Raw genomic sequence first — 12060 nt, forward strand, 5'->3', positions numbered from 1 at the left:
GGTTTAAAATCCAAATGTTAAAAATCGGATTCCCCCCGCCCCCCAATAAGTACGCTACTTCAAAGCAGCAGGTGCCAAAATGCTATTAATGGCACTTCTGTATTAACCAAAGAAACAGTTAAAAGCTTCCATGTGGTCCGACCGTGCTCCCGAAAAGGGCACCACGGATCCCAGTGAAGATGACGCCATCGAATTAGCTTTTCAATAACTTCACGACAACCTCCACTAAACGGATTTTGAGGCAGACAGGGAACGGCAAGTTTTTGTTGAGGGGGCGAGGTGATTTATTTCCCCTACCGTCTCAGTGCAAGGCTGACAAACACAGGTGAACTTCCCCTCGGCTGCACACACAGCCATTGTCTAATCCGCCAGACTACCACTGTTTATCTCCCGACCCAGCACGGCTCTCGGTAACACTCACGCATGTCCACAGCTCGCTATTGACACGGGCTTGTAGTACACCTCCAAGCAGATCGGACAGCTGTACGAATCCGCCAAGTTTTCCCCCGATGCCGCTGCCTGTTTTGTCTGGTTGCCGGAGACTAAACTCCGAAACATCGCCATCATCTACCGTCTACAACCTAAACACTCATCATTAAGTCGCGACATCCGGGAGCCCGCGTCATCACATCGCGCCGCCCACAACAATGTGACGTCACGGGCGGTCTGCAACCCAGCCTGTTTCTACGGAAACTACCGACATTTTGCTTTGTTAAATCATGTTCTGAGACGAGGCCGAGCTGCAGAATACCATTAGTATGGGATAGGGTTCTTCAGTGCAAACGCTGAAGCATTGATAGGACCATTTTAAACAATCCACACTAGCAGGGAGTCATAGTTTGCCAATCGTAGACTGACGAGAGAAGGTGCTGCGGGTAGCGTGCGTCATCGACACGCGGTGCTTGCGGTTCCGAGACGGCGGCCGGACGGTGACCGGATCACGCAGGATGTGTGAGGTGGAGGACGATTACCCCGGCGAGCCGCTGCACCAGGCGGCGCCGGCCTCAGCCACGAGGTGGGAGCGGAGTGCGCATCTCATTCATTGCTCGCTTGCGCTTTGTGTATTGTCGAGGCGAGGGTGGGGTAGGATGGGCGAGGGCAGGGGTGCGGCGGTGGGGACCGGTCGCTCCCTGGCTGAGGACGGCGGGGAGGCATCAACAAAACGTGTCAATGCAGTCAATCTGTCCAGTGGTTGCGCGTAAATAGTACACGAAGGAGTCAACTGTGCCCATTTGCAGATTTCCGTCAACAATGATTTAAAGGCACACTCATTTGCGAAGATACTAAAATATAAACTGTTGGAAAGCATGCAAATAGAAGTTGCATGTTCTGTTTGTTAATGAGAATGTGCTCTGACCATTGCGGTTGCTGTTAGTAGCGTTAACAATTGGTTCTAGATTGAGAGCAAAAAAAGTCTAACATTGTTCGCGGAGCATCCAGAACTATCTTTTATCCAGCATCCAGAAATATCTGATATTTTAGTTCTAGATTTTGTTTCCATCATTAGAAATATATATTCAGTGAAAAGCAGCCTAGTATTACAACACAGGTTGTGTATGGCGCCGTCAAATGTATTAAGAACGCAAATGTTGAGGATTTTTAATGGACGATTAGTTGTTAATCATAATTCAGTGGAGGCAGATGTCAACGACACTTAGTATTGTCAACCTGTCGGCTTTTTAAAAAATTGCCAGGGCTAACACAAATGTGTTTAAAAAAAAAGGAAGAGTAGCAGCTATAAACAATAGAGATCCTGCAGATGCAGGAAATTCAGAGCAACGCACTGGCAGAACTCCGCAGATCAGACAGCATCTATGGTAATAAATGAACAGTCGGTTGTTTATAGAGAGTAACTAATACACTTTGGGTCCTCTGGGTACTGACAGAAAAAATGTGCTGCATTCGGAAAGGACAAAGGCATATATGTTTCATTTAATCACAAGAGTACAAAATATAGTAGATATGGAAAGGAACTAAATGGTCTAATGATAGTGAGGAGGTGTCAGGGAAAATAAAAGAAATAAAACTGGACCTGATACTCTGCATGCCATGGATTTGAAAGAACTGGTTGCAGTATTTTCTTCCAGTATTCTGGAACTGTCCCAATAGATTTTTCAGAAAGAAGGGGGAGAGAGAGGGGCAGGAAATAGCCTGAGATCTACAGTTGGCAAATGTTGGTATTTATTATTAAAGATATTGGTAACAAGGTCTTTTAAAATATACAATCATAGCATGGCTAAATACTGTAAAGGCAAAAATAATTTTCTCTCCTGCATGACTATTTAGATTTTTTAATACAATTAACCAGTATGATATTTAAAACAAGTGAAATATAATAAAATAAAAACAGGAAATATTGGAGATACTCAGCATGTTAGGGAATATTTGTGGGAAGAGAATGGATAATGTTTTAGCAGTATCTCTTTCTACAGATGTTCAATTTAATTTAGAGAGATAGCACAGTAAAAGACCCTCGCCTAACTTCCTGAATGCTTGTAGTATCTTTTGCTTTTATTCCAGATTTATAGCATCAGTTTTTTTTATTTTCAATTACAGTGGCTATACAGTACCTGGATTTTCTTTTTTTTATTATTTTATTTTTATTTGGATAAGGAATTCACAATTATCATGTACTTTTTTCACACATATAACCTTTTCCATTTTTTTATATGTATAAAACTACAATTATTTATACATTCTTAAGTACACATTGAGATGATATAAAAGGAAAATAAACATTTAAATAGATAATTATGTACTGTGGTAAATCTAACCTATTAGGCTAAGTAATGAAATTTGTTGCTAAGAAAAATGGTAGTAATAGTTTCCATACAACCCTTCTGGACCATTTCCACTGGTCCAAAATGTTGCATACAAGCCTAAGTACCTGGATTTTCAAAAGGCATTTGATACTGCATTCTTTTAAATTAAGAGCTCACAGTAGGAATAAAATATTTTTTCCTCAGATTGCTAGCAATTTACTAGTAGGGTTTTTCAGGAATCAGTACTGTGCCATCAACTGGTTGTAATTTAAATAATCTAGATTAAAGACATGTGTAACAAAGCTTTCTGATTTTTGTTGGGAGCTTATATACCCAAGAAGATGCATGAAGTTTGTAAAGTAATACATAACAGGAAGGTTACCCAAGTGGATAAGATAATGACAGGGATAATGATTGACTACAAGGACAGATCCACAGCTATATATTCCATGGTGACATTCCAAAGTCTGTCTGCCATCTACAAGCTGCAAGTCACTGGGGCGATAGAAAATTGTCTATCTGCAGTTTTCCAATAATCCCAACCACACCCTAAAGGTTCACTTTTTCCACCATAGGTGTGGTGTGAGATGAGGAAAAGGAACAGGAGTAGACCATGTGGCTCCTTAGGGAATTTGTTGCTATTGATTTATCTAATCTTGTCCTTGGCTTCACTTTTCTGCGTTATTCTGCACAAACCTTTCACATTGTGTATATTTGTGACTCTGTGGCCAGATTCTGCTCTAAACCCATCTACAAGTTTGCAAGTGATTGCCACTGTAGTAGGCCGTACCTCAAGTAACAGGAAAGTTAGAGAGAGCTTAGAAACATGGTGTCATGACAATGCCCTTTCCCACAATGTCAGCAAAACAAAAGAGCTGTCTTAAGGAAGTGAGAGTTTTACCTCAGTGTTGTTGTGGGTGGTGAGCTTCAAGTTCCTATGAGTGAGCATCACCGATAGCTTGTCCTGCCACGTAGACATTGTGGCCAAAAAATAGTTAACCAACGCCTCTACTTCCTCAGGAGACTAAAAACCTTTGGCATGTCCCCCATCATTTTGTAACAACTTTTATTGATACACCATAGAGAGCATCCTTTTTGGATGTATAAATGTTTAGTATGGAAACTACTCAGCACATGATCACAAGAAAATGCGAAGAGTTAGGGTCACAGTTCAGCTCATCACGGAGGAAAACCTCCCCTCCATGGACTCTGTCTATACTCCTCATATCAGTAAAGCATTCAGCATGATCAAAGACCCCATACATCCTGGACATTCTCTCTTCACCCAACAGGTGGAATGTACAAAGTCTGAAAGCTGGTACCACAGACTTGAGGACAGCTTCTACTCCACTGTTAGAAGACTATTAATTAGTTCCCTAGTATGATAAACTGGACCCTTGGCCTCAATCTACCTCTTTATGATTTTGCACCTTGTTGTTTACCTGCACTGCACTTCCTTGGTACATTTCACTCTGCATTATTATTGTTTTACCTTGTTCTACCTCAATGCATTGTGTAATGATCTAGATACAGGCTTTTCACTGTATCACAGTACATGTGACAATGATAAACTAAAGCCAAGGTAGAAAATCAATTGGTTCAGAGATTTAGATTTTACAACTGTTTGGATAAGGAATCACAAAGATTAATGATCCTCCTGAGGGAAGAAACTGATAGAGACATAGAATCATCACAACATGGAAACAGGCCACATGGCCCAGCTCATCCTTATTGACCACTGAGTGTATATTAATACTACCCTCGAGCACTTGGCCAATAGCCTTCTATGCTTAAACAATTCAAGAGCTCATTTAGACACTTAACTGCTGTTAGTGATCCAATTTAAATCACTCTCATGCACTGTAGTCCAGATAATCACTGTTCTTGGTTTAAAAAAAAGGTCCCCATCATATCTCCAAAAACTATTTCCACCTTACCCTAAATCTAAGTCCTGTAGTTTTATTTACCTCTGATTATTCAAAGATTTAAAGTACATTTATGGAGAAAGGTTTCCTGCAGTCTACCCTATTTATAGCTCACATAACTTTATATACCTCAAGCAAATCCCCTCATCTCCTCCTCCACCACAGGACGTGGCTTTTACATCTTTGCATAATGTCTAGGAAATACAAACAGTATTCCAGATGAGGTCTGATCAAGTTTTTATAACCTTGGAATATAACCTCCCTCCTTCTGTATTGCTCCAACTAATAAAGAGCAGGATCCTATTGCCTTCCTTACCACTTTACTTGTGTTGCCATCTTCAAAGATCCGTGAACTTGGACTTCAAACTTCCTCTGTTCCTCAATATTTCCTAAGAACCTACCATTCATGGGAGATGTCCTAACCTCACTGATGCTCACAAAAATGCATCACCTAACATTTATCTGGATTCAGCTCCAGCTGCCTTCTTGTTTTTGTCCATTTCAACAACAGATTTGTATCTCTCCAGCCCAAGACTATCTTCCACACAATCAGCAAATGTGTTAATCTTAGTCTCATCCATGAACGTGCTGATCAGGCCTCCTACATAAACATTGAAGTCATTCACATCCATTACAAACCACATAGGTCCCAGCATCAATCTTTATAGGCCATCAAGAGACACAGGCATCCAATCATCGACATACAAGCCTCGACCACCACCCTCTGCCAACTTTCCCTGGATCACATAGGTCCTAATGTTTTGAACCAGTCTCCTCTATTGGACCTTGTCAAAGTCCTTATTAAAGTGCATATAAATCATAGCTACCATCAGTGCTCATCAATACAATTTGTTACCTTTTCAAAGAATTCAATCAAATTGCACAGACAAGATCTGCCCTTGATAATAGCATGCTGGCTGTCTGATTAGTCACCCCTTTTCAAGTGTTAATTAACCCACTCTCTTAATGATTTCCAGTATCTTCCCCTCATCAGTGATATTAGCCAGAAGTTCATAGTTGCCAGGCTCTTCTCTGCTCTCTTTCTTGAAAGGGGGATTACGTTTGCTGCCCCCCCCCCAGTCATCTGGTACCTTACTTGGGTCTAAAGAAGATTTAAAGGATTTAAGCCAGAGCCCCAGCACTGACTTCCCTTTCTTCCTATAGCAACCTGAGATGTATTCCATTTGGTGCTAGAGGATTTTTATCTACCTTTAAGCCTGCTAAGGCAATGACTATCTTCTCTTTATTTATGGAAACATGCACTAGACTTGGACTCATGCATTCACTGAATTCTCTTCCTACAAAAGTGTTTATTTTGTGAAAGCTGAGTTATTCATTTAGGACTTCACCTGTCACTTTTGCATCCAGGCACGTATTCCCCATGCTGACTTTAATGGGCCTGACTTTTCCTTGTTTATTCTCTTGCCCTAAATATGCATATCGAAGGTCTTCAGATATATCTTAATCCTGTCTGCCAGTGATTTTTCATGATCCCTCTTCGTCGTTAGGTCGCATCTGGAATTTCCAGTTGGACAATTTCCTTCCATGCCGCACTGTCCCGACACTTGTCCACAACATCCCTAGTCTTGTCCAGCTTGATCCAATCCTTGATGTTATCCAGCCACGTTGTTCTTTGCCTTCCTCTTAGATTTATAGTGCCTTTAACTTTATAGTGCCTGCCAATACTTTTATACTCTCGATGTCACTGGGCCCCCATATCTATCATATGTTTCTTTTTTTCTTTATTTCCAAACCTCGATATTCTATATTTGTTATCTTTTTACCCTTTCAGGAACTTGATGTTTCTCCTTTGAATACTCTTTGCTACGCAAGTGTAGACTTACTTCCTAGTAGATGCTCTCTATCTACATTTGTCAGGTTCTTTCTTACGTTAAGGAAATTTTGCTAGAGTTATGTTCACTACACCCAAAATGACCCCACAGGACACACTAGACTAGCTGTGTTCCCAAAGATCAGGTCCAGTAATGCTCCTTCCTTCACTGCTCTACATACTGCTTCAAAAGTGTGTTACATACAGGTGTTCTGCAGAAGACGATATTGGGACTGCTTTTCACATTGTATGTCAATGATTTGGATGACGGAATTGATGGCTTTGGGGCCAAGCTTGCAGACGGCACGAAGGTAGGTCTTGAGGAAGCAGGCAGTCTGCAGAAGGACTTGGTCAGATAAGGACAATGGGAAAAGAAGTAGCAGATGGAATGTAGTTTAGGGAAGTGTATGGTCATGCACTTTGGTAGAAGGAATCAAGGTGTAGATTATTTTCTAAATGGGGAGGAAATTCATAAATCAGAATTCCTTATGCAGGATTCCCTAAAGGTCAACTTGCAGATTGACTCAGTGGTAAGGAAGACAAATGCAATGTTAGCATTCATTTCAAGAGGACTGGAATATAAAAGCAAAGATTTAATGCTGAGGCCTTATAAGGCATTGGCATGGAGTACTGTGAGCAATTTTGTGCCCCTTATCTAAGAAAGGATGTTCTGGCATTGGGAGAAGGTTCAGAGGAGCTTCACGCGAATGATCCCAGGAAAGAAAGGGTTAATGTATGAGAAGCATTTGATGACTCTGGGCCTGTACTTGCTGGGAGTTTAGAAGAAAATACGGGAGGTCTCATTTAATCCTCTTGAATACTGAAAGGCCTAGATAGAGGGCGTGGAGAGGATGTTTCCAGTATAGGGAAAGTCTAGGACAAGAGGGCACAGCCTCAGAATAGAAGGATGTCCCTTTAGAACAGAGATGAGGAGGAGTTTCTTTAGCCAGTGGGTGGTGAATCTTTGGAATTCATTGCTACAGATAAGTGTGGAGACCAAGTCATTGGGTATATTTAAAGCAGAGGTGATAGGTTCTTGATTAGTAAGGTAAAAGGTTATGGAGAGAAGGCAGGAGAATGGGTTGAGAGAGGTAATAAATCAGGCATGATTGAATCATGAAGTAGACTTGATGGGCCAAATAGCTTAATTCTGCTCCTACGCTTTATGGTTTAAAACAAACTGGACACACCTCAAAAATTCTACCCCCTTTGAGATTTTAACACTGAAGCAATTACAGTTCATTTTTGGGAAATTTGAAACTAAGGTAATCCCAGTTTTTAAATAATATTTCTCTACATATCTCCATTCCACTATCTCCTATTGACTTTGAGAGGTTTGTAATGCTGTATACCCCTAGCAAAATGACGAGACTCTTCTCAGATGTCCACTCTCAATACTGAAATAATCCAATCATTCTTCAATTGATGGTGCAAAACCTTATCCCCTTTTAGTCCCACCTCTGTATTGCTTGAGCATTCTTTAACTTGGGGTAATAGAATTGCCAGTCTTGATCAGCCTTCAACCATATCTCAGTGATGCCATTGTCCTTTCAGCTACACATCCAAATGACCTGTCCTTCACTACCTGTATTCACTAGCATGTGGCACTGGAGGTAAATTAGAGATTACAAACTTGAGGTCCTGCTCTTTGAATAGCAATCTAGCTCCCTAAGTTCACATGGTGGGACCTCATCTCTTCTATTTATGTCATTGCTACTTGTGTGTATCATAACCTCTGGATATTCCACTTCCCCTTTCAGCTGCAGTTGCGCCAAGGCTGGTATATATTTAAAATGAATTTAGAAAATTGAGAAGTCTCTTCGTTCAGAAGTATGGAAAGCTTGCAGGGTAAATGCTGTGTAGGGGGAGAACCTGTAATAACTGGTGTAGTTTTGGGCTAAGAGGTTGGACTTTTAAAGATTGGATTTATTTATCACATGTATAGTACTGTGCAAAAGTCTTCGGCACATATATATAGCAAGGGTGCTTAAGACATTTGCACAGTACTGTAGCAATTTTATGTACTGCCACAAAAAAATTCTGACATGAGTGATGATAAACCTGATTCTGATATAGGCCTCTGTTGTGGATTGAGTGTGGGAAGGGGGTAGGGAGAGGGGTATCATGGTTGGGAAAGGGGGAAGGGGAAGGGGAAAGGTGGAGGGAAGGGAGCAGGAAGCACCAGAGAGACATTCTGTAAAGATCAATAAACCATTTGTTTGTAATCAAATGATCTTGCCTGGTGTCTCAGGGCTGGGTGTGGCTGCACCCGTGGCACACTCTGCCCCTGGCACTCCTGCCATGTCCCACAGCGCTCCACCCTCACCATACCCAATATGCTTTGTTCCCACTAAATTTACAAACTCGATCTCCACTCTACATTGACAAATATAGTACTATGCAAAAGTCTTAGACACCCTAGCTATATATATGTGTGCCCATGAGTTTTTCACGGTACGGTACATCGAAACATACAGTAAAATGTGTCGTTTTGCGTCAATGACCAATACAGTCCGAGAATGTGTTGGGGACACCCCCAAGTGTCACAGTGTTTCTGTTGCTATAATAGCAGGTCCACAATTCACTAGCCCTAACCCATATGTCTTTGGGATGTAAGAGGAACTGGAGCACATGGAGGAAACCCACGTGGTCAAGAGGAGAACATATAAACTCCTTACAGACAACAGTAGGAACTGAAACCTGATTGCTGGTGCTATAAAGCATTGTGCTAATGGCTATGCTACTGTGTTGCTCCTTAGAACAAGTAGAACTGAAAGGAATAATTTCTTTACGTAGAAGACGTAAATCTGAGGAATTTATCTTGGAACGCTGTGGGTACTCAATTTCAGCATATTTAAGGATGAGATCATTGGACCTTTTGGGCACTAGGGGGAAAATCGGGCTTAAGGCACAGGACTGGCCTTGAACATATTGAATACTGAGGCACACTGGAGGACAAAGTTGCCTTTTCCTAATGTTTGTTTTTTGATCAGTAGAAATGTTTGAATAAATTATTTCCTTGCAGCTTTTCCTTGGCAATTGCATTGGATTAGTTTGAATGATGTACTTCAATCCTTGGAAGACGTAAATTCACGTCCTTCTGGACACAAAGAAATTGAGATAACAATTTGGCTCCTTAACCTGCTCCATTATTTAGCATCATTGATTTGCTTCATTTATTTGGCTTTATTTTGTTCCATTTCATTGATACCCTGACCTAGCAACAATAAAATGTTTATCAATCCTGGTCATGAAAATTTCATTCACTTGAGCATCATAGCGCTTATGCTGGATGACTTCCAGATTTTTGTTGGTCTTTACGTGGGAAAAGTTAAAACTCAAGTATTAATGGTCAATATTTAGAGAGACTTTAGTCATAAAATTCAGCAGCAGGCCCTTCAGCCCATCCAGTCCATGCCGAAACCATAGCATTCCGTATGCCTACTATCCATGTACCTATCCAGAGTTCTCTTAAATATTGAAACTGAGCTTGCGTGCACCACTTGTGCTGGCAGCTCATTAAGACATTTCCCCTTATGTTTCTCTTAAACTTCTCGCCTTTCACCCTTAACCCATGACCTCTGGTTGTAGTCTCACCCAACCTTAGTGGTAAAGGCCTGCTTGCATTTACCCTATCTATATCCCTCATAATGTTGTATACTCTATCAAATTTCCTCTCAATCTTCTACGCCCTAAAGAATATAGTCTTAACTTTCCTTGTAACTGAGATCCTTCAGATATATGTGAATTTTCTCTATACTCTTTCAATTTTGTTTACATTTTTCCTGTAGGTAGATGACCAAAACTACACACAATACTCCAAATTAGGCCTCACCAATGTCTTATACAACTTCAACATAACATCCCATCTCCTGTACTCAATACATTATTTTATGAAGGCCAATGTGCCCAAAGCTTTCTTTTTGACCCTGTCTCCCTGTGATGCCACTTTTAACAAAAGGACCTGTACTCCCAGATTCCTTTGAGACGCATACTGAGATGCATCAATGGGTACATGGTTCCTAGTTGTATTCTTATCACAGTATCCTGTTTCATTTGTAGAAAAACCTAACGTTAGGAAAGGAGTCCAAATGCTGGCCAGTACTATAATTAAGTTTTCATCTATTGAAGAATCTGTGATAACTTTTTTCAGTTCAAGTGTTCAATACATTGTTCCTTCCTTCAGTTACAAACTACTTGTATCACGGTATTAATGTTATTCTTTTATCAAAGATGTATTTATTAAGAAGTTTTTTGGGATATCACTAAATGATTAAGTTGCTTTTATAATTTATAAGTTTTTTTTCCTGCAGTGTTCCACAGACATGTATGAAATGCAAGACCAGTTCAGCAGTGTTGGTCATTCGAGTTGGTGATGCGTTTTGTAAGTAAGTATTAAAGCTTGCAACGGACATTTCGAAACGTGAAACAATTGCTCAATACACAATAAATTGTAAGTATAGCAAGTAATAATACAGGAATAGACCATGCTCCATTGTTTAATTGAATTGATTATGTGCATTTTAAATCCAAATTAAATGCACTTCAAATCACAATAAAGTATAAATGGATACTCTAGAGTTCACATTCTTTTCATAATGGCACTGAAGGAAGCCATTTTGCCCTTCAAGTTCAAGCTGACCATCAGGTATCCCATCATTTCCACCACCCTACTGATACATGACTCTCATGTACCCATTAACACCCCCTACCTGCCCCTCTAATTCTCCTACCACCTATCTATATTTTTTTGGGATGGCAAGGGATACCTAGCAGTCAAAGGGAGAACTTGTGAAGTCTGCAAGCATGTTATGGTGAAAACAAATTTTTCAATTATAGGTGTAGTAATGAAGTAAAAATAAACATTAGGAAGACTGAGAACAGTGCATGTGGAGGAAGTGCAAAAATCCAAGAGAAAGAACAAAAGGAGATGGCCAAAAAGAGAATAATGAAGAAACCATGCTGTTGATAGGTGCAAATATGTGGCAGAATGGATTAAAGAATTTTAATTTTTATGGTGGCGATCAATTAACTAGGAATGCCTGAGAAGCATTTGAAAGACAATAATAGATGTACTCAGTGGATATTGTGCAGAATAGTTATTGATCTCACTAGAGCCAAATGGAAGTTACACCAGAGTTTTGAGGAGAGTTAAGATACTGACTCTTTGTGAAAAGGTAAAAGAATAAGACGGGAATTTATAGATCCATTAGTCTTGACTTAGATGTGGAAAGAAGTTAATAAGCACATGCTTAAGCTTGAGTTGATATAAGACATTTAGAATGGATTTGTAAAGATGAGACAACTGCCCAACTGTGCCCAATTGAATTTACTGGTAAAAAAATAAAACTTCATCTGTAAATACAAAAAGCAGCATATCTTCTTTGGATTCCAGAAGATTCCACATCAGGAATATATTTTTAAAAAACTTAAAGGCAAGTTGTTTAAAAGGAATATAAATGCATGGATTAGTAACAGAATGTTGCTAAGAAGTTGCTCGTGGTTCAGCGAGATATGAGTGGTGAGATGCTGAAGCCTCTTT

At 40.2% G+C, this 12060-nt stretch overlaps 2 protein-coding genes across 3 annotated transcripts in view; one reads left to right on the forward strand and one right to left on the reverse strand.

The window, feature by feature from the left end:
• LOC134356261 (E3 ubiquitin-protein ligase RNF166) overlaps positions 1-567 on the reverse strand; it is a 43528-nt gene extending 42961 nt beyond the window's left edge. For both annotated transcript variants that reach the window (XM_063067066.1, XM_063067064.1), the window contains exon 1: positions 422-567. In XM_063067066.1, coding sequence (XP_062923136.1) covers positions 422-567 — 146 coding nt within the window. The remainder of the gene's footprint in view (positions 1-421) is intronic.
• A 99-nt stretch (positions 568-666) lies between these two features.
• The window catches only part of ctu2 (cytosolic thiouridylase subunit 2 homolog (S. pombe)), a 54525-nt gene continuing 43131 nt past the window's right edge, over positions 667-12060 (forward strand). The window contains exons 1-2 of the mRNA XM_063067061.1: positions 667-1015; positions 10832-10906. Coding sequence (XP_062923131.1) covers positions 948-1015; positions 10832-10906 — 143 coding nt within the window. The 5' untranslated portion in view covers positions 667-947. The remainder of the gene's footprint in view (positions 1016-10831; positions 10907-12060) is intronic.

The sequence above is a fragment of the Mobula hypostoma genome, chromosome 14 (assembly GCF_963921235.1).
Source record: "Mobula hypostoma chromosome 14, sMobHyp1.1, whole genome shotgun sequence".
NCBI lineage: Eukaryota > Metazoa > Chordata > Chondrichthyes > Myliobatiformes > Myliobatidae > Mobula > Mobula hypostoma.